The 26,856-nt window shown below is 38.8% G+C and overlaps 1 protein-coding gene across 13 annotated transcripts in view; it reads right to left on the minus strand.

Moving 5' to 3' along the window:
- The window catches only part of ATXN2 (ataxin 2), a 128,332-nt gene that overhangs the window by 52,020 nt on the left and 49,456 nt on the right, over positions 1-26,856 (minus strand). For 12 of the 13 annotated variants that reach the window (XR_009604089.3, XR_009604090.3, XR_009604088.3 and 9 more), the window contains 5 exons: positions 9,288-9,412; positions 6,982-7,073; positions 6,295-6,492; positions 4,654-4,832; positions 2,577-2,786 (listed from right to left, as the gene is read on the minus strand). Coding sequence is in view for 7 of the 13 variants with exons in the window: in XM_060612307.3 (XP_060468290.3) it covers positions 2,577-2,786; positions 4,654-4,832; positions 6,295-6,492; positions 6,982-7,073; positions 9,288-9,412 (804 nt within the window). In the remaining 6 variants the exon portion in view is untranslated. The remainder of the gene's footprint in view (positions 1-2,576; positions 2,787-4,653; positions 4,833-6,294; positions 6,493-6,981; positions 7,074-9,287; positions 9,413-26,856) is intronic. The other variant, XM_078435803.2, reaches the window with a different exon arrangement.

Raw genomic sequence — 26,856 nt, forward strand, 5'->3', positions numbered from 1 at the left:
AGTACAACTTTTCTGCTAAACACATATACCCCATTCACACATACACACACACACCTCTCTCTCTACTTTCTCCTTGGTTATAAAAGAATGAACAAAAACAAAAACAAAACAACGTATTTTTGGCCATATTCTTTCAGAATTCTTTTGTGGAATGCCATAAGGTTTTATAAATAAATTTTAGATTATTTCCCTTTATTTTTAAAGGAAGGGAGGGATGAAGCTGACATAAGAAATCAAAGAGATGTCATAACTTTTCAAAGACTTTTGGCAATTTGTTTAATCTATATCCATTACTTGTAGGCATATAAAAATAAAAACAATAAAATGTTAACAGAAGTTATGGTTACCTAAGTTTTATTTTACCACACACTTTTAGCTTTTCCCCTCAAATTTTCTGTATTACTTCTAAAATTAGGAAAAAAAATTTTAAATAAAAGACTATTGATCCCTATGTGCTTTTATACTATGGAAACATATCTACACACCTTTCTTAAATTTCTATAAAATCTTAGTTTATCTACCTCTTCTGCCATGGTAATAAATTTTACAACCCATGCCTTAAAGCAGTCTTCACCTGTAAGCAGTTTCTCATACTTAACCAGGCTATGAGCTGAAAATTCTACTGAAAAGACCTGAAACACTAGAATAATTGACATTTGGAGAAGAAATTTGCACTATATAAATTGTCAAAATTCTCGGTCATTAATTCTGTCAACCCATTTGTGATTTCTATTTCTAAAAAGTCTACTCTGCAGTCGAACAAAACAATCAGGTGAAAACAGTAGACAGACTTGCTCTCAGTAGAGAAGCCAGACAGTGCTAACACTCAGTAAAACTCACTGTTAATGTCAAAGCCAATCTTCACCCTCACCTTGCTGTTGAACTCTTTAGAATGTCAAATTTGTGTTCTCAGTAGGAATTTACCCATGGACACAATGTTAAAAAGAAATGTTAATGTTATATATCATAGTTTTCAACTGGAGAAGGGATTTACATAAAAAAAATTGAATTACGAATTGGGTAACTGTGTATCTATATATATATTTTTTACACCCATTTAGAGAAAAAGAACAAGAAGGCTAATTGGTATAGCGCAATGAAATCAAACTCTTAACTTGGAAAAAAATTCATTCTTTTTGATAATACATAAAATACAGAAACAAAATGTACTCACCTATACTAAATACATAAAACCATTGTATTTAATATTTAGTGGTTTTACTTGTGAAGTTCACACTTTAAACATGCTTCAGTGTCATCTAACTACATGACTGGAAAACAGTTTAATTGAAACTAGTTAAAAAGAAAAATTGGATAATGTAGCAGCCTCTCAATATGCAGAGGGTGTACTTCTGCCCGAATAGTCAGTCCATAAGCAGTCCTGACAATTTACTGTGGTGAAGATGTACGTACTCACTAGTGAGTCCTGTTTTTACTCAAACAATGCATCCCAACAAATACTTCAATAGAATTTAACTTCTTGTTTAGTGGCCACCATTACAGGCACTTTTGTGCAAGGAAGTCACCTTGAAAATCAGTGCAACATGCTGTTCAAGGTTAGCTACTTTAGTGAAGATCCCATGACCTCCGTCTTGCCTAGATGGCAACAGTTTATTAAAAAGCAGCCAACATAGTTTTCTCCAGGGAAGCACTGCCAGAAAACTGTATTAGTCTCAACAGTAACTGTATCAACTGCGATTTTAATGAACAAAGCAGATCAAAATTCTAACACAAATACTCTGAAATAAACATCAAAAGGAGTTATTCAGAAAACAGGTCTTTAACATATGCACTGCACTTATATTAAAACGTGACCTTCCTACAATACCTCCATGTATTTGCTACATAGCAACAGAGGGTATAGCATCAAATATTGCATGAAAACTACAGGTTTGTTTTGTTTTGTTTTGTTTTTGACAAGGGCACATGGTTTTTAGTAACAACTTTATCTTAGATCAAGGACTTCTTCCAGATTAGACTTTCACTAGAAAATATTATGACGCTAATTTTCTTAAATCCCCCAAACATAAGACCAATCTCCATATTATAATCTAAGGGTAAACACACGAAGGCAACTACACGGACTGTCCCTCTCAAAAAGGACCTCTAAACCACCATTCCTGCCTATGGCCAACAGGTAGGTTCACTAGTACCTTGGCCAAGTAACTGTAAAATAATAGGTTCTTTTTTATCATTATTTTATTTTTTATGATAGCTTCTACAGTAAGGCCAAGACTGGGTAAAGAAAGTTCACTGTTCATCATGAGCCACTGTTTACATTGCATATTGAGAGGGACAGAAACCTGGAGTAGACCTTCTGGGGCTGTAAAAGAGCATCATTACCAGGCAGAGATTAAACCCTCATTCTTACAATCCAGGACAGTTCATTGCTTCACACAGTATTTACCACATTTCTCATGAACAAAAGGTTAATAGAAATAGTTTTAATAAACTAAAGTTAAAACACGGAAATTATAGGTTATTAAATAATGAAGAGGAAACTATTTTGTAATTATAAACTCACATAGGAGTTAAACAAAGACAAACAAAAACATGAACAAATTGTGGTATTGTACCTTCTGAAGACATGCGTTTAGGCATAGTAGAGACAGGAGCTGGAGAACCATGAGCAGAGGGGTGAGACGGGGGTCTGGATGGCCGCGAGGGGGGCCTGGAGGGCGGCCGTGTAGGGGTGGCTGCCCGAGGTGGAAGAGAGTTGGGACCTGACTGGTAGCGAGAAGGTGGGCGAGAGGAAGGAGATGGGCAAGGCGATGGCCAGGGAACACCTGACAGAACAAATGATATGAAGGAAAGTATAAAAACTAAAGAAAAAAATGAGGGAAAAAAGTAAACAGAAAAAAAAGTAAAATGACAAAAATGATTTCTTGTACATTTTAACCCTTTGAGGACAGTCATTTGATTTGTGATAAGTTTTAGCATAACTTAACTGACATAAATTCACATTTTACTTTAACCTCCTTAAAATTAAGTCTCTTTAAATGAACACACGTTCCCAAAGGGTTAATTAGGATCTACACATACTATTGAAGAAGACAGTTAAGACTTTCTGCCTATTAATCCTGGTTCTATAACTGTTTCTCAGTAATCAATCATTAAAAGGAATATAACATAAACTAGGTAATTTCACACAATAAATCACAAAACTCAGGAAAATAAGATTATTTACTATATTAGTTTTAGCTTTTGAAACATGAAAATAAGCAGCAGCTATTATATCCCATTAAAAATGCTGGGTTTTTTTATAACCATCTGTGATTTTCATCTAGTTTACACTCGAAGACTCAGTTTGAAATCTCATCAAGCAAGTCCATTTTAAGTAGAAATAAACCATTACTACTATTTTTTGAGTCACAGGAGTGACAAAGGTTAATATTCATTGCCTTTTCAAGAAAACATTCCAATCTTAACAAATTAGAAAAAAGAAGGGGGACCTGCTAAATAATTTATACAGTAAACACTTATTTAAGAGACTGCTTAATAAAGAATGCAACTACAGAGCAGTCATCACCAAATAAAGTGACACTGAGGGACAGGCACAGGTAAAGATACAGCTAATGTGTAACATTACACAGCACACAGCACTTACCTTAATCTTAGGAAACAGTCCAGGTCTCCTCTCCATAGGGTTCCACACACTTGAGTATCATACATTTCCTAGCCCCCTTCAGGTTTTTTACTTGGAAATTCTGTTCATAAACAACTAAAATTCTTTACTCAGTGAGCAAAGAAATTTCACCCCCAACGCTAAGTACAGAAAATACTCAAGAGTGTTTGTTTGGAGAGGAATTCTGGAGAGAGACTCAACAGAAACAACTGAAATTGGAAACTCAGTGTTCTCTCCTTTCCGTTTTAGCTTTCCAAACGTGAATACCTTAAACTGAACGTCTACTTTGTTCCCCGGGTGAGTAAAGTAGTATTGCTATTGTATTTCCCTGTGGCCTAAAACACTGCTGTCCAGTATCCCAGACTCACACGGAAGATCCACACCCTAGGATTTAGAGCGGAAAAATATCTTCTTGCTCTAAAGATGCAAGTCTCCTTCACTTTACTTCTGCTAAACTATAATATCCATCCTTAAACTAAGAGTTGTTTTTATCGTTTATTTAAGCACATTTCTTTCTTCACCTTCTTCACATGACTCTTGCTCATGTCTTGTACAGCAAGTTACCTCAAATCCTTTCTTGAAGTAAGCAGAATATAAATGTATAAACAGTTTACGAAAATGAACCTGTATTAACCACTGAGTGTTTCACACAGACTAGGATTTTCCATATAAACCGTGTCTAAATCATTTTATCATCCAGGGTTTTAAAAAACTGAGAGCCTACCCAAAGTTTCCAATTTCTTTATACGTGGAGTGTTTTTTGGCCAAGTGAGTATCTTTGGCTAAATTTAGCACTTTATCATACCATGTGAGAATCTCATCATACTAAATACGATATATGCCAAAGACTTATACAAATTTTACTCATTTGATATCCACAAAAGCAAATTTTAAATAGTTTTGAAGTAAAAACTACTCCACAGAAATCACTGAAGGTGTGCATGCTCTTACCAATTATGCTAAACTTAAATACTTAGAAAACTATGTATCTGATCACTGACATTGACAAATTTGGTCAAAATACTTGCCTCCATTAACTACTCTTTGGTCTGAACCAGAATTCGGGTTGAAATCTGAAGTGTGAGAGGTGGATCTTGACGGCATGGGGCCCGATCCAGGCTGGCCCATACGCGGTGAATTCTGTCTCCCACTTCCCCAGGATAGGACTTCTCTGTTTCTTTGTCCAGGAGGAATATATTTATTTTCCCTGAAAATGAGAGATCCTCTAAATCATTTCATCCTAATAGATATCAGGCCAATGAAACAAATTGAAAAGTAATTTAGGCAGAAGCGAATGCTTGTTATAAAAAGGTTAAACACTAAACCAAACTGTCTCACTCCCAAACACCCCTATTCTTCCATGTTACCCTCAGGTCTAGCCTCTAGCCTTTCCTTTTCTCTCAGATTCTCCTCCTAAGCAAAAAAGTTTAACAAGTGTATTCATTCTTATCCTACTTGGCCTCTAGACGGCCGATTCTAATATCAAATGTGGCCTGTCTTCTTGAAACTTTCTTTGTCCTTGCTTTCTCTATTTTGTTTCCTCTTGGTCTGTGGCTAGTCATTGGATTTTCATTCAATACCAGCAATACTGACGAATCCTAAAATCCACACTGCCAGTCCCACAGTCTCAAAATCTCCCACCGAACAACACTTTAATTCCAACCTTCAGACTCTAAGTTGTGTCTTCAAGAATTTATATCTTATTCTATCAGGTATGTAGCAGATGGTTCTCAACACGTGTTTACGAATTAAATCTATCTAAGGCTTGCGAGCCCCTCAACTGCGATAAATTGAACAAATAAGCTCACTCTATCTCCCCTCACACTTGCTCTATGTTTTACCAGTACAAACATCAATCAACTTAGTTATCAGAGAAACCTTAGGGTCAACTGGTTTTTCTAACCTTTCTATCACCAGCCCTGGCCTAGGTGGTTACCAAGTTCTCACACTTGAACAATTTCAATACACTAACTTGTCTCCCTGTTTCAACCAACTCTCAATGTCCCAGAGTTCATTCACACCATCCCCTGCCTACAGCGTGCTCTTTAACACGACACAAAGTCCTTCACTACCTCAGTTCCTATCACCAGATGCCAACACTGCACCCCCAACAGCACCCTGTATTCCAGACGTACAAAATAACCAGCCTCGTCCTCAGCTGGCTAGGTTCTTTCACGTGTCTTTTCACCATGCAAGGAATGCCCCTCTCATACTTCTCTCTGGGCAGTAGACACATGTACTATCTTATCACAAAACATCACCTCCTCTGTGACGCGTTCTCGGACTCCACAGTTACATGGTAGGCCATCCTCACTCTGGATATTCTTAATACTTTGAACACACCTCTAATCTAGCAAATCCTAGCGATCTGTTACTATGCTCTGTGCACCCCCACCCCTATCTGATCACTGTGTTTTAAGCAGCTCTTCCAAACCTTGGTTTGCTCATCACTGTATTTCCAACACTTGGCTTCGTAAAGCTTGATGCTCAAAAAATATTTTCCAAAATTACTATAATCTTTTCTCTAACAGAATCTTAAACCAATTCCACTTGCATTCTCTACCTAAGCTATATTAAAGGAAGATGAAATATAATAATAATAATACACCTTCTCACACAGACCTTGAGTTGTGTATCCAAAATACTGCATCATGATTTCCTTTAAATACCTAGTGTTTATGCCGTGGCCCTCACGTTCACTCGAATTTCTCTGAACTGCTGTGTATTTTTCTTCTTCACTCCTATCATCATTTTCCAGGGCCACTCGGGCTTTGTACTGGGCACTTGATTCAATTTCTTCTGCTAACTGGTTTGCCCTTGCTTCTCGTTTTAAAAATTCTTCTGAGTTATCCCTTTCTAAGGGTACCCTGAAACGTGAGGAAAAGAAAAAGCAAAGTGAGTATTTTAAAGTCACAGTTTATAGAACTGTCCCAAAACACTATTAAGAAAGTTGAGAGTTTGAAATACGGGTAGAACTATAGAAGAATTACACTGATCTACTTATGTATAAGTCAAAATTAGCTTTTTTTTCGGTTTCACTTTTCCCTAGAGGAATGTAACATTTCCAAAACTGGTTAAATTGACTACTGCCCCATAACATCTATACTTGCAAATTCAGAGTTTTTACAGCTTAAAAAAAAAAAAAAATTATCTAGAGCATAAAATTAGGTTATATGTAAACTAAATGTATTCCGTTTTAATGAGAATTTATCAGCCTAGGTAGTGACAGGATTAATTCTTTCACATAATTATTTAAACTAAAATCCAACAGAAATATTTATTTATTCAACATCCTAACATAAGCTGATGAAAATCAAAGACAAATTCGCTTAAAAAAGTCAATTTTCTAAACTTACGTATATGAAGATAAACTGCTATCATATGTAGACACTACACCATAATTTTCTTCATTATATCGAAACATATCATTGGGATCCCATCCATTAGACTAGAAGAAAATAAAGTTCATTTTTCAAAATGACAAAGTATTTCTCTTCTTTAAGTACAATTAATATCCTGCATTAACACTATCTATCATATATAACAGCAAAATCTAGCTAATTAAAAAACAGGCAAAAACTTCCTTTAAAAACGTTTTAAGAAAAAATTTTTCTTCTATATATCACCCCTTACAAAGTGGCAAATGACTATATAAAACAATTATTTCAGACAATATATGTAAAAGTTTAGAACATTTCAAGTTACTTCATAAAACGTAAGCATTCAGGTCAGAATTCTTTCCCTACTCCTTAACAGCCATCTTTCTATAGGGCAAATACCTGAGACCTTCTTGAGTTGACTGATCATGAGATCTACTCATGAGGGATAAAGGATGCTTTCTGACAGCCAAAAATACTTCCAGAGTTTCGGGGGAAGAAGGGAATAAGCCAAAGCTTTCATTGCTGCATCCGTATTTCAAGGTGTGAGCATGGTACCAGATCCTGGCCATCCCCCCCTTTCCCCTGGGTATGCTCGAAGAGACAGCAGCATGAGAGAGTAAACACACAATCACTGTGCAAAGTCACAAGAGCTGGGTTTTAGAACTGGTCTCAACATTAACAGCTTCTATGGGCCCTGAGCAAAGGGCTCAGTATGCTAACCTGTAACCTCAGTATAGATAACTCTACACTTCTATGAGGAAACTACCACTGTCAAAAGCTAGCCTGCATTCTTTAATCCGTAAGAATCAACCAACTGGGGGCAGAGGCTGCAAGAATCTTCACTAGTGAATATTAATGCCTAGATAGTCATTTCACTAATGTTGCAACCCCTTCAACGTTTAAAGTCTGAATGGTGTAAAGGGACAAAATAGAGTGCATAATCCTTATCCATCTCAGAAAGAGGACACAGCATTATCCCAGTATTTCTGATGGCAACTTTAATACTAAAGCTTGCCTCTGAAGGCACCCATCAATCTTGGGTCCTTCTGTGCTACTCCAGGCATGACTATTCTGTAATACCACCAATCAAGCAACTGCTTGAGGCTAACATGTGGGCTGGAGATCAGTTACATATAGAGGCTTTAAAACTGCGTAAGTAGTATATGTTCCATATAAAAAATCTAAACTGTGCAGGAGGATATCCAGTAAATAGTAAAAGTCTTCTGGGGTGCCTAGGTGGCTCAGGTGGTTGAGTGTCCAACTCTTGATTTCAGCTCAGATCATGATCCCATGGTTCATGAGCTTGAGCCCTGTGTCAGGCTCTGCGCTTAAAACTTAAAAAAAAACAACTATGGGGCACCTGGGTGGCGCAGTCGGTTGAGCGTCCGACTTCAGCTCAGGTCATGATTTCACGGTTTTTGAGTTCGAGCCCCGCGTCAGGCTCTGTGCTGACAGCTTGGAGCCTGGAGCCTACTTCGGATTCTGTGTCTCCCTCTCTCTCTACCCCTCCCCTGCTCATGCTCTGTCTCTCTCTCTCTCTCTCTCTCTCTCTCAAAAATGAATAAACTTAAAATAAAAAAAAAAAAAATTGGGGCGCCTGGGTGGCTCAGTCAGTTAAGCGGCCGACTTCGGCTCAGGTCATGATCTCGTGGTCCGTGAGTTCGAGCCCCGCATCGGGCTCTGCGCTGACAGCTCAGAGCCTGGAGCCTGTTTCAGATTCTGTGTCTCCCTCTCTCTGCCCCTCTCCCGTTCATGCTCTCTCTCTGTCTCAAAAATAAATAAACGTTAAAAAAAAAAAAAAATTAAAAAAAACAACAACAACAAACTTAAACTCTCAAAAAAATAGTTAAAGTCTTCTAATCCCAATGTCTATAGGTCACTACGTAAACTCACTACGTATCTCAATAGTGAGTACCTCTTCCTCAGACAAGAAGCCTAAGAGTCATACTTTGACCTCACCTCTAGGTAAAGTCAACAATTAAGACACCCCTTTCTTAGGCTGCCTTCTTCTGTAAAGTTTTCAAAGCAAAACATGCCAGTATTTCCAGTTTCCCATGCTTTCCAATTTAAATTTGTAAGTTGCTTGTTATGATTTACTTTAAAAACATAGGAATAATTCCTAAGTGTGGGGAGAAGTCTCTGTTTAGACAAAAAAACTGCTGCTTTAAATACCTTCGCTACAATGATGACAATATACTTCAATTAAAACTAAATGATAGGAGGTCACACCATATCACATGACATGACCACAGTTTGATACTAAGCAAAAAGATTTTACTTACTACGTCGTTTTCCAAAGCCTCCAGTTCCTCACTGGTAGTGAGTTCACCTGCATCCCAGGGCTCCAGGTCCTTCTCTTTGTGTTCACCATTCACTTTAGCACTGATAGCAGAGTCAGTAAAAGCGTCTGCAAAAGATGGACTTAGTTGAAAGATCATACAGCCAGACAACAGGCTACGCTAATACACACATAAATCATCAACAAAGAGGTATGTGAAAAGTAATTATGAAACAGAAAGAATAGAATTAATGGTAGGCTTTCAGAGATGTCATGCTTCTAATACCATCATCTTCAAAAAACTTTCAGTGAAGGTATGTTCCCCAATAATTTTGAGCCATATGAAGTATGTTTTAGGGTATTCACACAAGTCATTATATTAAAAATAATTACTGTACTTTGTGTTTCAGAAGTGATCCAGAAGATCTCTATCAATCCAACCTGAAGTAGGGTTTTTGTTTAATGGATGCATTAATTAGATACAATCTCAGAGCTGCAGCCAAACATATGGAGATATTTTAACTTCTGAATCCAAGTCTACATGCAGAGGGCAATATCCTAACATACTCTCGCCATCAGTAACTGAAGCCAGTCTAAGTGACCAAACCCTTCATAGAATCCATTTTTCCCTGTAACTCTGTTACAAAATTCAGGCCCCACAGTGTCACCTATCCCCAGAAGGTTCAGGTGGCAGGCCTATGTACCTGGACTTCCCACCAACACTTTCTCACTCTTTGTGCTCTCTCCTCCTCTGACTAATGTTAACGAGGAGCACTAGCTTGTGAGAGCATTACTATGCTCAGCTGACAGGAAATATCTAGTAGCTGCTGTCCAGTGAAGAAAATTTTTCTCTAGATAGGTGTTAGGACCAGGTAAGTAAGTCTACTTGGGCAACAATAGTATGGGGAAATGCTTTGAAGATACAGGCTTGCGCTTAAATGGCTGGGCCCACAGGGTTACCACCTAGCACAGGGCTAGGGAATCACACTTTTCTGCTAGAAGATACTAGCTCCCAGTCACTATGCCTTCACCCTTACTATAAGCTGCCACCAAGAAGTGGGAAAAGGAAGTATCAACAGCGGTGTCTCTTAAAAGAGAAAATTCCGGAGGGATTTTTTTTATTTGGTACGATTTCTATAACGGTCATTGGCTCCCCAGTGGGCAAGGTGATTCCAAAGAAATTCGAGCCAGCCAATTTAGGCATGGCACTACAAGCCCAGTGTCACTACTAGCTCTTACCTCCTCTCATCCCAAACTAGGGATGGATGGGTGTGTGTGCGTGCACACCAGGAAATAAAAGCATAACTGCACCTGTGGGCTTAGCGGCCAGCTCTTCCAGCAGCGTAGCTCCTATTACTAGCAATTACAAGAGCTAAGAGCATAACAGGGGGGATCCCAACAACAGCACGCCTTAGCGAGGAGTGGGACAGAGCATCCACCGGAAGATGAGCGCACCTTGGAAAAGCTCTCTAAGAGGGTCTAACAGAATGCTGCTGTCCTCATAATGACACCTTCAGATGGAAGACACTAATGGTCCCAAAAACTTGGCCTTACGTGACATTCACCTGATACGAGCCATATTCTATATCACCTTATGGTTGCACGAATTCTTGGTAAAAATTAATTTTGCCAGTAAAACTTCAAGAGAACGTCAGTCATAACTTCCTGAACTTACTAAAATTCCCTATTTTCTCGCAAAAACTGAACAGAAAACTATAATACAGGAAAATTCAAGCCAGTCATGTCCTGTTTTGCAGTAAGCAATACGATTATTACGATTATTAACTTATACTGCTGATCCTATTCATGTTTTAATTACACTAGTTTTTTGAAAGGCATCTGCTTCAGTGCATAAAGCATTTACTTACGTGGCAACCCAGAATTGAAGAGGATACTCTTTTTATTCAAGAAATTAAAGCTCAAAGCAGCAAGAGATATTTTTACAGAACCACATAAATGGACTTATTCTCACGGAAGTGCGCGTGTGTGTCTGTCAAAGTGTTCAGGAAAGACAAGGACTGAGTCAAGCTGTCCTCAAATTGATAAATGTGTTCTTATCAGTATTATCCTACACAAAACCAAAAGGGACCCAATGTGGAAAAGCAAGCATCTAACACTTCACTGAACCAAGTTTTAATCTGCTGATCACAATTTTAGGCTGTATTAAGAGTCCATTAATAAGTAACCGATTTTTTTCAATACTGTATTGTTATCTTAAATCTTCTGTTTATAATACCGATCTTGTAAAAGGAGTAAACTACTCACATGTTGTTACTTAGCATGACAGTTTTCTTTCAAGGCAGAAAGGGGGAAAAGAAAACACAAAAGTTGTGTTTCTCTTAATACTGATATTTCTTGCTTTTAAATCCTCCTCAAAAGAAAGTCCTTTTTTATTTAAGGTTTGTTTATCTGAGACAGAGTGAACCTGTGAGCAGGGCAGGGGCAGGGGAGATCTAGAGAGAGGGAGAGGGAGGGAGAATCCCAAGCAGGCTCCCCACAGTCAGGGCAGATCCCAACATGGGCTCCAACTCATGAATCAGGAGACCATGACATGAGCCAAACTCAAGAGTCGGTAAAGCATCCAACTTCGGCTCAAGTCAAGATCTCATAGTTCATGGGTTCGAGCCCTGCGTCAGGCTCTGTGCAGACAGCTCAAAGCCTAGAGCCTACTTCAGATCCTGTGTCTCCCTCTCCTTCTGCCCCTTCCCTGCTCACACTCGGTCTCTCTCTCTTTCTCTCCCCCTCAAAAATAAACATTAAAAAAAAAAAACCCACCCAGGCACCACAGAAAGTCCCTTTTTAAAGACGAGTAAAGAGTTTAGAGAAAGATGTAAAAAAGATGAACAGAAGTAGAGAGCACAAAAATGAAGCTATAGTGTTAGGATACTGGGGAAAACCCTGGTCATAAACACCATATTTCAGGCCAACACTCTATAATTATCAGCTACAAGGAGGCAAGACCTGGATATTTCATTCTACACTGTGAACAATATCTAACACTGTAAATTCTGAAAATTCAATGTTTGGATTGTTTGAGACAGTGCGTGCATGCGTGCACAGCTGCAAGCAGGAAAGGGGCAGAGGGAAAGGGAGAGACAGAATCTCAAGCAGGCTTCACACACAGAGCAGAGCTTGATGGCGGGGCTCAATCTCACGACTGTGAGATCATAACCTGACCCAAAATCAAGAGTCAGACACCTGACTGTGAGCCACTCAGGCGCCCATGTTTGGATTTTTGAAAAAACAATGTTGGTCTTAAATAGTAAAATGTTGTAGCCAGGATTTCTGCAAAGTTTGGAAAATTAATTGTCTATAATCTAATCGCAACTGTGGCAATTTGCATGCAGATTTTTCCAATGTCATGTGAGAGTATGTTAATTTTCCATTACCCTCTATGGTAAGAAACATAAGCATTATAAAAGCAAGATGCAAGAATACAAAGAGGCTGTCAGAAAAATGTTACCTGTTTCTGAAGGAACTACAGGCATAGAAAGAAAAAAAGAAAAACAATAAAAATTATCAGATAAGATAATAAAGGTTTAAATTCTTCATGTACTTCATTCCCTGCCTTATACACATTCAGTTTACCAAAAGCTCTAGACTAGAGGGGAAAAGGGTATACATGTACCTCCCTCTGACACACACACACACACACACCCGCAAACCCCTCTATGTTACCCCCACAGCGATGGGCTCTCAAAACCTTCCCTTCTCATTCTGGGCAGAAACCTAGTCACCCTGGGCCAGTGGTGCCACCTGGTGGTAATAATAAAGAAGTGTTTTGGGACGCCTGGGTGGCTCAGTCAGTTAAGCCTCTGACTCCTGGTTTCGGATCAGGTGATGATCTCACGGTTTCCTGAGGTTTCCTGAGTTCAAGTCCCACATCTCTGTGCTGATGGCACAGAGCCTGCTTGGGATTCTCTCTCTCCTTCTCTCTCTGTCCCTCCCCTACTCATGCTGTTTTTGTCTCTCTCAAAAATAAAAATAAACTTTAAAAAATAAATTAAAAAAAAAAAAAGAAAGAAGTGTTTCAACCAAAGCACCACCTCTCTCCTGAGTATCCCTCAGTCCCACACCCAGGAAATACGATATGAGCTCTGCTCCTCAGTTCTTCCTCTTTTACCTCCCAATTATGATTCTGAAAAATCACTCCAAGTTGTCTGAGGCCTTTTTAAAGGATCAGAATAATAGCGAAATAAGTGAAATGCTAGTGACACATTACGAATAAATATAAATTTATTAAAACCACATGATGACATAAAACTAGATTAAATTTAAAAATCATTACCAGACTTAACATCAGTAATAGTCAAATGTGCTTCCAGAAGTCTTTGCCAAACCCCTAGGCTGCCCATTTCATCTCTCAACTAAATCTGCTTTTTCTCACTGAAGTTCTAGATCAATTTTTTAAAATTTATTCCAATGCTATTGTTCTGTTTTGATCAATTAAGAATACTGTGATTTTTTTTCGAGAACTTTGAAAAAAGTATTCTCACCATATACCATCTGTTATATGTGGACCATTTTACGCAGTGTATCAGTTACAGTGGATGCCATCCTGGAAACTGAGAGGCCATTTATTCATTCTTAACATTTACTGAGTACCTACAGTGTCTTAGTCACTGACTTTGGAGAGGCTAGGGCCTAAGACACAATCCCTGCCTTTTCCTGAAGGAGCTCCCACATGTAGGAGAGTAGTTACAGACATGAAGCAAATCTTTTAGAATCTAATGTAAAAAGTATTAAAATTTAAGTTCTGAGGAATAAAAGGCTGTGGCTTTACAAGTGACAGCTGATCTATGCCTTCAAAAACACAAAGCAGGAATTAAGTAGGGGGAAGTAGAGGGTTAGGTCTAAAATAGACTTGAATATCACTAAGATAAAAATTTTCCAAATTGTACACTAGTCCACAGACCTCCCCAGGGTAGTGGAATTGGAAGCCAGAGGCATATTACCCTTTTTTTACATTCCTCTGTTCTGTATGACTTTTTATACTATAAGCATATACTAAACCACATAATACATAAATAATATTAAAGAACAGTACAAAGAAACAAGATGGGGAATGAAACTGGACCCTAAACAAAAATAACTCAAAATGGATTAGGGATCTAAATGTGGGGATCTAAAAATCCTAGAAGAGGGCACGGGCAATAATTTCTCTGACAATGACAAAAGCAAAATAAACTATTGGGACCACATCAAAATAGCAGAAACAGAATCAAAGGAAACAATCAACAAAACTAAAACAGAACCTATTGAGTAGAAGGTATTTGCAAAAGCCCTATCCAGTAAAAAGTATCCAAAATAGGGGGGCCTGGGTGGCTCAGTTGGTTAAGGGTGCGACTTCGGCTCAGGTCATGATCTTGCAGTTTGTGGGTTTTTTTTTTTTTTTTTTTTTTTTAACGTTTATTTATTTTTGAGACAGAGACAGAGCATGAACGGGGGAGGGTCAGAGAGAGGGAGACACAGAATCCAAAACAGGCTCCAGGCTCTGAGCAGTCAGCACAGAGCCTGACGCGGGGCTTGAACTCACGGACCGCGAGATCATGACCTGAGCCGAAGTCGGACGCTTAACTGACTGAGCCACCCAGGCGCCCCCAGTTTGTGGGTTTGAGCCCTGCGTCGGGCTCTGTGCTGACAGCTCAGAGCCTGGAGCCTGCTTCAGATTCTGTGTCTCCCTCTCTCTCTGCCCCTCCCCCTGCTCACACACTGTCTCTCTTAAAAATAAACATTAAAGGGGCGCCTGGGTGGCTCAGTCGGTTAAGCACCCGACTTCAACTCAGGTCATGATCTCACGGTCCGTGAGTTCGAGCCCCGCGTTGGGCTGTGTGCTGACAGCTCAGAGCCTGGAGCCTGCTTCGGATTCTGTGTCTCCCTCTCTCTCTGCCCCTCCCCCGTTCATGCTCTGTCTCTCTCTGTCTCAAAAATAAATAAACGTTAAAAAAAAAATTTTTTAAATAAACATTTAAAAAAAATTTTTTTTAAGTATCCAGAATAATAAAGAACTTCTACAACTCAACACCAAAAAACAAAACAAAACAAAACAAAAACACAATTAAACAATGGGCAGAGGGGCACCTGGGTGGCTTAGTCAGTTGAGCATCCAAATCTTCACCTCAGCTCAGGTCACGATCCCAGGGTCGTGGGATTGAGCTCTACAGATTCTCTCTCCCCCTCTCTCTGCCCCTCCCCTACTCATCCTCTCTAAAATAAAAAAACAAAATTTTTAAAAAAGGGCAGAAAACATGGACATTTCTCCAAAGACGACATAGAGATAGCCAGACACATGAAAAGATGCTCAACATCACGCATTATCAGGGAAATGCAAATCAAAAACCACAATGAGATATCACCTCATACCTTCAGAATGGCTAAAATTAACACCACAAGAAACAACAAGTGATGGCAAGGATGTGAAGAATCCTTGAGCACTTTTTGTTTTTTTAGTAATCCCTACGTGCAAAGTGGGGCTCAAACTCCAGACCCCAAGATCAAAAGTCACATGCTCCACCAGCTGAGCCAGCCAGGCACCGTCCCTTTCTTTAAATAAAAAAATAAACAAATAGATGAATAAATAAATTTCTTATTTAAAATCCTTGTGTGTACTGCTGGGAATGCAAACTGGTGCAGCCACTGTGAAAACCAGTGTGGAGCTTCCCCCAAAACTTTAAAATAAAATTACCATACAATACAGTAATTCCGCTACTGGGTAATTTACTCAAAAGAATATGAAAACACTAAATCAAAAAGATACATGTGCCTGTTTATTGCAGCATTATTTACAATAACCAAATTATGGAAACAGCCCAGTGTCTACTGATACATGAATGGATAAAGAGGTGGTATATACAATGGAATATTATTTAGCCATAAAAAGAACGAATTGCCATTTGCAACAACATGGATGGATCTAGAGAGTATAATGCTGAGTGAAAAAAGTCAGAGAAAGATAAATATCATATGATTTCACCCATACATGGAATTTAAGAAAAAAATGAACAAAGAAAAAAAAAAAAAGAGAGAGAGAAAAGACACAAACCAAGAAAAGACTCTTAACTACAGACAACTGATGGTTACTACAAAGGAGGTGGGTCGGGGAGGGTGAATGGGTGAAACGGTGATGGGGATTAAGAGAACATTTACCATGATGAGCAATGAGTAATGTATAGAAGTGCTGAATCACTATATTGTACATGTATATCGAATATAACACTGTATGTTAACCATATTGGAATTAAAGTTTAAAACACAGACACACAGACACACACACACACACACACACACACACACACACACACACACACACAAAACAACAATCAATCAATAGTAGTGTTCCCTGATTATCCCAAATCTTCAAGTAACAAAAATGATTACACAAAGACTACACATACTAGAGGTTAAAGCATTAGTTATATTTTATAAAATACTGAGGTTTTTATCTACATATATTTCTGCAAAGTATTAAAACAAGATACATGTTAGAAAAGAAAAAAAAAAAAAAAAAAAAAACAGAAACGAGATGGGGATAATGAACACAGTAAGGGGCCAAGATGTGTGCACAGGCACAACAAAATAAGGAGACAAATGGAGGCGTTCTCAGGCAAGAGGGAGAAAAAGGAGTAAGAGAGAAATTCAAAGGGGGGTGGGGAGGGCCTAGCTGGCTCAGTCATTAGAGCATGTGATTCTTCATCTTGGGGTCCTGAGTTCAAGCCCCACGTTGGGCACACAGCTTACTTAAAAAATAATAAAATAATAATGAGAGAAATGCAAGGAGATGGGGCACAGGGAACCTTTATCTAGATTAGGGATTCTTAACCTTTCTTTTATCCATGGATCCCCCTTAGCATTTGGGGGGAGCCTATGGATTTAAACGCATAAAATAAATCGGAAATCAAAAGAGATCAAATATAATGAAATGTAGGCATCAAAATCTGAAAATCCAAATCAGTGCAACAGTAATACACATGCTTCTTTATTAATGCATTAATCTATAAGATCTAACAGCAAATTTAATACTATAATTTTCAAAAGGTGAGGAGCATAACATGTCAAGATATCTACATCTAGGGGCGCCTGGGTGGCGCAGTCGGTTAAGCGTCCGACTTCAGCCAGGTCACGATCTCGCGGTCCGTGAGTTCGAGCCCCGCGTCGGGCTCTGGGCTGATGGCTCGGAGCCTGGAGCCTGTTTCCGATTCTGTGTCTCCCTCTCTCTCTGCCCCTCCCCCGTTCATGCTCTGTCTCTCTCTGTCCCAAAAATAAATAAAAAAACGTTGAAAAAAAAAAATTTAAAAAAAAAAAAAAAGATATCTACATCTATACAAGTGATATGAAATTAACTGAGTTCTATAAGTGCTAAAGTCACAGATACTGCTAATACTAACGATTTGTTAATGGAAAAGAAATGCTAAATTTCTTTTTTGCTTGATTGTAAGTAATCTCTACACCCCAGGTGGGGCTCGAACTCATGACCCCGAGATCAAGAGTCACATGTTCCACTGACTGAGCCAGCCAGGCACCCAGAAATGCTAAATTTCAATCAGAAACTAGTGAAAACAAAGATGTAATATTTTTTCCCATCCAAGTTTATCAATGCCCTGAATCCTCTCCATGAACCATTTGGGAATCCATGGATCCAGGTTAAGGACTCTGCCTATATGTTCTGAAAAGCAAGAAGAAAGAACATTCTGTGATAGATAAAGGAAATGAGGTGACAGAGTAAGGAATCAAAAAGGGTGATCACAGGGGTGCCTGGGTGGCTCAGTCAGTTAAGCATCCAACTTCGGTTCAAGTCACGATCTCACGGTTTGTGAGTTTGAGCCCCGCATCGGGCTCTGTGCTGACAGCTCGGAGCCTGGAGCCTACTTCGGATTCTGTGTCTCCTTCTCTCTCTGCCCCTCCCCAACTTGTGTTCTAGGTCTCTCAAAAAAATAAATAAATAAACGTAAAAAAATTTTTTTTTAAAAAAGGGGGTGATAAAGGTGGCAGAAACAGGTTTAAAAAAAAAAAAAAAAAAAAAAAAAAAGATGGCCATGGAAAGGTCAGAGTCCTAAAAGGGACAGGAAAAAAGGGAGTAGAAGAGTAAAGATTAAGCTGACCATGATCAGAGCAGACCCTGGGGGGGGGGGGGGGGGGGGGAGGGCACTATGAAAGAAAAGCAGTTACAGATGATGACAAAGTCATGAAAGCAGACGGCTAAAATAAGATAGAAATGAAAGGTACTGAATAACATAGCTTAGAAGACGTAAGTTTACACAGGAATAGTGTTCTGTTCCAAATGACCAACCTGAGAATTAATTCTTACATCTACCATTGCAAAAACATCTGAAGGTATCAGGGTCCCAGCCACAAAACCATGGGAAACTTGAATGCATTTCAAAGGTTTATACTCTTCTGTTCTAAACACCAATCGGCTACAGTTATAAAATACACCAGACAACAGCACTTGCCCACTAAAAAATGCAGCACCAGATACGTTCCATTATGAATGACCACAACTATTTCCTAATTTTAATTCTGGGCATATCAAACAGAACTATTTAATATTTAAAATGCTAACGGGTGCATGAGTCAGTTGAGAGTCCAACTCTTGGTTTCAGCTCAGGTCATGACCTCACGGTTCTTGAGTTCGAGCCCAGCATCAGGCTCTGCACTGACAGTGTAGATGGACCCTACTTGGGATTCTCTCACCCCACCTCTCTCTCTGCCCTTTCCCTGCTCTCTTTCAAAATAAGTAATTATGTTTTTTACATGCTATAAGTAGTTTATCTGATATACCACGGAGATGACATTGTATTACCACAAAATTCAAGTCTTTGAGGTTAGATAGATCCATAGAAAGTCAGCCCCAAAGTTTTTTCTTTACCTGGAAAATTTGGGAGAGACAACAAACTGGGAAGAGCTAATACAAATTATTAAAAATAAAATATACCTCATCCTGACTTCAGACATGGCAGGGTCAGGACAAGAAACAAGGATCTCTCTCTGCAATGCACATACCACCCCCCACCCCCCGCCCCGAAAGAAGCAACAAAGCCATCTCTACTTGTATCTTCTTGTGCCAGCAGCTGAAATTCTCAACCAAACACCTGTCTTTCAAAGTCTTTTGTGGAGAGATGCCCGAGTGGCTCAAGTCAGTTAAGCATCCAACTTTGGCTCAGGTCATAATCTCAAGGTTTGAGGGTTCAAGCCCTGCGTTGGGCTCTATGCTGACAGCTGGGAGCCAAAAGCCTGCTTTGGATTCCGTGTCTCCTTCTCTCTCTCTGCTCTTCCCCCACTCGTGCTCGGTCTCTGTCGCTCTCAAAAATGAATAAATACAAAAAAAATTTTTTAGGGGTGTCTGGGTGGCTCCATCAGCTGAGCGTCTGACTTCAGCTCAGATCATCACTCATGAGTTCGAGCCCCACATCAGGCTCTCTGCTGTCAGCATGGAACCCGCTTCGGTTTCCTGTCTCCCTCTCTCTGCCCCTTCCCAGCTCATGCTTTCTCTCTGTCTCAAAAATAAATAAAACATCTTTAAAAAAAAAATTTTAAGAGGTTAAAAAAAAAAAAAAGTGTTTTCTGTATGGATGTCTAGCTGGCTCAGTAAGTGGAGCATATGACTTCTCAATCTTGGGGTTCTGAGCTTATGCACCATGTTGGGTATAGAGATTACTTAAAAATAAAATCTTAATTTAAAAAAAGTCTTGTTTAATAAAATAAAATACAAAAGTGGCAAAACTGTGACTTTCCAGTAGATGGAGAGGCTAACATAAGGAAGAACACACTGGTCCACAGTCACGTGACACCCAACAACATTGTTACAGGATAGGACACACCAACACAACAAAATTAACAGAAGGCCAACCACTTGTATCCCTAAATCTTATACAAAATTTTAAGTCATTTAAAAATAATTTCCTACTATAATAGAAAAGGATGTCATTTTTTCAAACAGAGAAGAACCAATTAATCCTATCTTTGCCTCTAGGGCACTGAGCAAGGAAAATGAGTTTTGTGACCCACAAGCAGAAAGGGGGGTGTTTTTACCCTGGTTAGCACAAAAATAAAAATAAATGATTCTCTAAGGTATGGTATCTTTTAATCTTACGGTTTCAAACAAGTTGATTTGATACTACTCTTCACAAATGAATACATTGTACACACTGATATAAATCCAAATACATATGCATTTCTAACACACACAATACGAAAAGCAAATTAATTATTTTAAAGTAACTTCAAATAGACTGTATGTATGTATGTTTTAATACTTAACTCCCTTACCTGTGTTTCTGTCTTTTCTCACTTGTGTAAGAATCATTTGGGCCTTATGTTAAAGTTAACACTTAGGATTTTGTTTTTTATATTTTAAAACAAAATTAAAATGCCTAGAAGGATATTAAGATTGCCTAGAAGCAATCTTCTATAAGAAAAATATAATCTGGATATGTCATGTTGTAGGAAAGCCATTTTTAGAATGGCTAGAAACAACTGCTTTCTTGAGTTTCCTGAAAATCAGTGGTAATTCCAGTTTCTAATAGTCTTATGGCAATATGTCTAAGTAAGGAAAAAACAAAACTAGCTTTCCTCTGATTTGAATGTAGTAAGTATAATAAAATTTTTTAAATATCAATTGGGAAATAAATATATGTTGGGTACCACCTTCTATCTGTACAACATAATGCTAGCCACCATGGGGAGTACACATCCCTAGTTCTATAAACTATGTTTCTAAACTGCAGAAAATTATAATGCATTAGGAGAAAAAAGATGTCACACACAGAGTATAGGAATGCTGAGTATTCGGTACATGAGGTAAACAACTGGCTCTCCAACTTTGTTCCATGAACCTTATGATTTCTTACGGGTACCTCAACAGACAAAAGGAAAGCTGGATAAGTCAAGGTTCTAGGACACCACTCCCTTCCCAACTTTCCTCTCACCACTACTTTGTTGTAAACATGTTCAACGTGACATTTCATTGGAGGCAGGGGAAAACAAACTACTGTGCTATAAATAAAACAGTAAGTTTTAGTAGTCAGGGGCACCTGGGTGGCTCAGTTGGTTTAGCATCTGACTCTCAGTTTCCCCTCAGGTTGTGAATCCAAGGTTGTGGGGCTGAGCCAGGCGACAGGCTCCGCATTGAGTATGGAGGCTGCTTAGGATTATCTCTCTCTCTCTCTCTCCCCGCTCCCCTCTGTCCCTTTCCACCCGCTCTCTCTCTCTCTTACACTAAGATAAAAAAAGAAGGGGCGCTTGAGCGGCTCAGTCGGTTAAACGTCCAACTTCGGCTCAGGTCATGATCTCACAGTTCGTGAGTTCGAGCCCCGCATTAGGTTCTGGGCTGACAGTTCAGAGCCTGGAGCCTGCTTCAGATTCTGTGTCTCCCTCTGTCTGCCCCTCCATTGCTTGCACGCTGTCTCTTGCACTGTCTCAAAAATAAATAAATATTTTTAAAAATTTTTTTAATAAAAAAAGAAAAAGAAAAAAGAGAAGTTCCCCTGGGAAGGGCCCTGAATGTTAAGGTACAGCATCTCAACTTTATTTTGTAAGCAACAGGGGATACTGTAGATTTTTAAGAAATGAAAATAAAAGCAATGCTTAAGAATTTCTTTGTGCTAATGTCCAAGACTGACTGGAAGTGACAGGATCTGGAAGGAAGTTAACTAGGAAATTACAGTAATGTTTGGATACAAACTATCCAGGGAAACAGAGAGGAAGAAAAGAATGAGGATGTGACATTATCAAGGAAAAGTTTACAAAGCAAGGTAAAAGGAAGAAAACAGTAACTTTCTTCCCAAACATAAGCCAAAATAGTCCTTGTGTCTGTTATTTCACTACAAGCAGTTCAAGAAAAAGGATGGATGAAAAAGATGGGACTACTTTGGAAGTGTACTATGAGCTAAAAGGGTAAATCCAGTTCAGCTTACATAGTCTCTAAGACTCAATCTAGACTAGATATTTTAGGTTGTCCACTCTTACTTATCATTTGCTTCAAAGGAAAGAAAGTTTTGGCTTTTATCTCCAAAAGTTGTTTTATAAAATACTGTTACTTTGAAACACAACAAATATCTGACCCTCTAAAATATTAACTACAAAGTTGTTTTGGTTATTGCAGACAAGGAATTTTACAAAGCAGACGTGCATAAATGGCATAATCAGTGGAAAATTAATAAATAAGCAATACAGAAGCAGAACAGACAAGCTCAAAGTATGTTCTCACTTAAAGCTCAAAATTTAGTGTCTATCCTACTAAGAGTCAAAAGAAAGATTTACATTAGGTATAAAGACTGTAAAACAATACTGCTCTAATCTGAAAACGAGAAACAATTTTTAAATTCCATTTACAATAACAAATTCCATTTTGGATTTTTTTTAATGTTTATATTTGAAAGACAGATACAGAGTATGAGCAGGGGAGGGGCAGAGAAAGAGGGGGACACAGAATTTGAAGCAAGCTCCAGGTTCTGAGCTGCCAGCACAGAACTCGAACCCACAAACTGTGAGATCATGACCTGAGCTGAAGTTGAAGGCCTCACTGACTGAGCCACCCAGCCGCCCCCATTTCGGGTATTTTTTATCCAAAAAAATAGAATACTTAGCAATAAAGCTATCAAGAGAAGTGTGAACCTTGTACACTGGTAACTACAAAACATTTCTGAAGAAAATTAAAGATGACCTAAGTAAATGGAAAGATGTATTATGTGCTTCGACTAGAAGATTTATGGTAACATATCCCAAAATTATCTCTAGATTCAATGCAATCCCTATTAAAAATCCCGGCTGTCATTTTGCAGAAATTGACAAGATGATCCTAAAATCACATGGAAATGCAAGGGACTCAGAACAGCCAATCTTGAAAAAAAACATACTTGGAAGATTGACACTTGAATTCAAAACTTACTCAAAGGTACAGTAATCAAAACAGTATAATACTGGCATAAGGACAGATAATACAAATCTATGGGATATCACTGAGAGTCCAGAAGTAAATCTTTACATTTATAATCAATGTAACTTCAACAACAAAGGTGCCAAGACAGTTCAATGGGAAAAAGAACAGTCTTTTCAAAATACTGTACTTGGATATGCACATGTAAAAAACCATGAAGCTGGAGCCCTACCTCAGACTTCATGTAAAAATTAACTCAAAATGGATCAGACACCTAAATATGAGAGCTAAAACTATAAAAATCTTACAGGAAAGCAGAGGAACAAATCTTCATAATCTCGGAGTAAGCAACTTGCTTAGATAGGACACAAAAAGCACAAACAACAACAAAGAAAACAAAGATAAACTGGACTTCATCCAAACCGAAACCTTCTGTGCTTTAAAGGACACCAGCAAAAAAGTGAAAAGACAACCCGCATAATGGGGAAAACATATCATGTCTGATAAGGGGATGAATGGTATCCAGAATATTTAAGGAATTCTTACAACTTAGTAATAAAAGATAATCTAATTTAAAGTGTGGGCAAAGATCTGTATAGACCTTCTTCCAAAGGAGATTATACACTTTCGATAAGCACATGAAAAGATTCACATCATTAATCACTACAGAAATGCAAAACAAAACCACGTGAGATACTACTTCACAACCACCCACCAGGATAGCTATAATAAAAAAGACAGACAACTGCTGATGAAGGGATAGAAAAACTGGAGCCCTCATACTGCTGATGGGATGGTAAAATGACACAGCCACTCTCAAAAACCATCCCAGCAGTTCCCTTAAAAGGTTAAACTTTGAGTTCTCACATATGTCCGAGCAATTCCACCCCTAAGTATATGCTCAAAAGAAATGAAAACAAAATATCCACACAAAAATCAGAACATCAATGATCCCAGCAGAATTATTCATGACAATCAAAAAGTAGAAATAAATGAAATGTCCATCAACTGATAAATGCGTAACTAAAATGTAGTATACCCAGAATGGACCTAAAAAGCATTACACTAAGTAAAATAAATCAGAGAAAAACAAGTACCATATGATTTCACTTCCATGTGGAGTATAAAAGACAAAACAAATGAACAAACACAAACAAAATAAAAACGGGGCGGGGCGGGGGGGCCTGGGTGGCGTAGTCGGTTAAGCGTCCGACTCTTGATCTCGGCTCAGGTCATGGTCTCACAGTTCTTGAGTTCAAGCCCCACATCGGGCTCTGCACTGGTATTGCAGAGCCTGCTTGGGATTCTGCCTCTACTTCTCTCTGACCCTCCTCCACTTGTTCTCTCTCTCTCTCTCTCTCTCTCTCTCTCTCTCTCTCTCAAAAAATAAACTTTAAATTTTTTTTTTCAAAAAAAACCCCAAAAAACGGGCACCTGGGTGGCTCAGTCAGTTGAGCATCCAACTTCAGCTCAGGTCATGACTGTACAGTTCATGGGTTCGAGCCCTGCGTCAGGCTCCGCGCTGACAGCTGACAGCTCAGAGCCTGGAGCCTGCTTTGGATTCTGTGTCTCCCTCTCCTTCTGCCCCTCCCTCCCTCTCTCTCTCTCTCCCAAAAATAAGTAAACATTAAAAAAAGGGTTGTTGTTGTTTGTTTTGTTTTTTTTTTAACAAAAAACAGAAAGCTAAACACAGAGAACAAACTGGTGGTTGCCAGTGGGGAGGTAAGGAAAGCACACAATAGATAAAGGGGATTAAGAGTCTCAAACTTCAAGTTATAAAAGAAGTCACAGAGATGAGAAGTACAGCATAGGGAATATAGTCAATAATATTGTAACAATGTATGAGGACAGATGGTGACTACACGATACCTGTCATGGCAAGCACTGGGTAATGTACACAAGTGTTGAAATCAATGTGAGGTACTTGAAATTGATATAACATCGTATGTTATTTATATGCCAATAAAAATGTAGTATACCCATACAATGGATTATTATTTGGCAATGAAAAGATTCACTGATACGTGGATGGATGAACCTTAAACACATATACTAAGTGAAACAAGCCTGTCACAAAAGGCCACATACTGTATGACTCTATCTTTTTAAAATTTTTTATGTTTATTTATTTATTTTGAGAGCGAGCGAGAGAGCACAAGCAGGGGAGGGGCAGAGAGAGGAGAAAGAGAATCTCAAGCAGGTTCTGCACGGTCAGCACAGAGCCCAATGTTGGGCTTGAACTCACGAACCATGAGATCATGAACGGAGCTGAAACCAAGAGACGGAGGCTTAACAGACTGAGCCACCCAGGTGCCCCTTTCTCTGATTCTATTACTATGCAATATCCACAATGGGCAAACCCACAAAGACAGAAAGATTAGTAGTCGTCCAGGGCTGGGGAGGTTGGAACCAAGTAGGGACTGACTGCTAAAGGGTGTGGGGCTTTTTAGAGTGAAGATATTCTAAAATTAACCGTAGTGACAGATTCTATGAATATACTAAAAAAAACTGAATTGTGCAATTTAAACGAACTATAATGTATGTGAATTATGTATCAATAAAACTGTTATTAAGAAAAATCCAAGGGGTGCCTGGGTGGCTCAGTCGGTTAAGCGTCCGACTTCGGCTCAGGTCATGATCTCACGGTCTGAGAGTTCGAGACCCGCGTTGGGCTCTGTGCTGACAGCTCAGAGCCTGGAGCCTGTTTCAGATTCTGTGTCTCCCTCTCTCTCTCTCTGACCCTCCCCCATTCATGCTCTGTCTCTCTCTGTCTCAAAAATAAATAAACTTAAAAAAAAAAAAAATTTAAAAAAAAAATCCAATATTGCTCTCAACAGTCCAAAAAATGAGGACTAGGTCACCTTGGTCCCCTCCCCAAAATTACCTTACCAAAAGGCAACTCAAAATCTGGAGATATTTCAGGGCTTGAAATCTTTTATTTCCACAATGCTGTCTTGTGACTCAGCAATGAGGGAAAATGCCAGTATTTAAATAGACAAATCTTTACTTCTTGGCAAAACTATGTGGCCAAAGGGGACAGAAGATACACTTTCTGAGAAACTGCAGGATAGTCAGGACCCTGCACTGCCATGTCCTGACCTTAACCGAGGCACGCAGTTCAAGAGATGACACAGAAGCAGGAGCTTCCTGGTGTTCAGGATTTGGGGCTTGATGCCTACTGTACTGATGGTTCAAAATAATACAGCTACCAACAGGAACAAAGTTTCAAGCGAGAAACACATTCATTTTTGTCTAACTTTAGTTGAACAGGCATTCATTTTGACAACTTTCAAGTAACACTGGTCACAAAACAGGCAACTGCTTATTCTGTCAGGCCTATTGCTCTGCATCCAAATCTATGAATGCACATTTGACTGGTAATAATGTATCAAACCAGTGATCATATTATCATCTGTTTTATGTTAACCTGAAATAAAGTACCTAAATAATGTCTTTGCACATTATCTTGTTTAAAGCTAGTAGTAAAATACAGACTTTCTTACAGACAGTGCTTATTGATCTCAGAAACTGAATCATAACTGGTGACTTAAGGCTGTAGTCATTTCTTCTCTTTTGAAATGACAACCAAATGGTAAAATCAGAAAAACTTCAAGGCTACAAAGCCTCAAATTCCTTTAAAAGAAAAATTACATAAATCAGATTTTATTGTGGACATAATTCACTTTTAGCATCTGATAGC

This window comes from Panthera onca, chromosome D3 (assembly GCF_046562875.1).
Source record: "Panthera onca isolate mPanOnc1 chromosome D3, mPanOnc1 haplotype 2, whole genome shotgun sequence".
Classification (NCBI taxonomy): Eukaryota; Metazoa; Chordata; class Mammalia; order Carnivora; family Felidae; genus Panthera; species Panthera onca.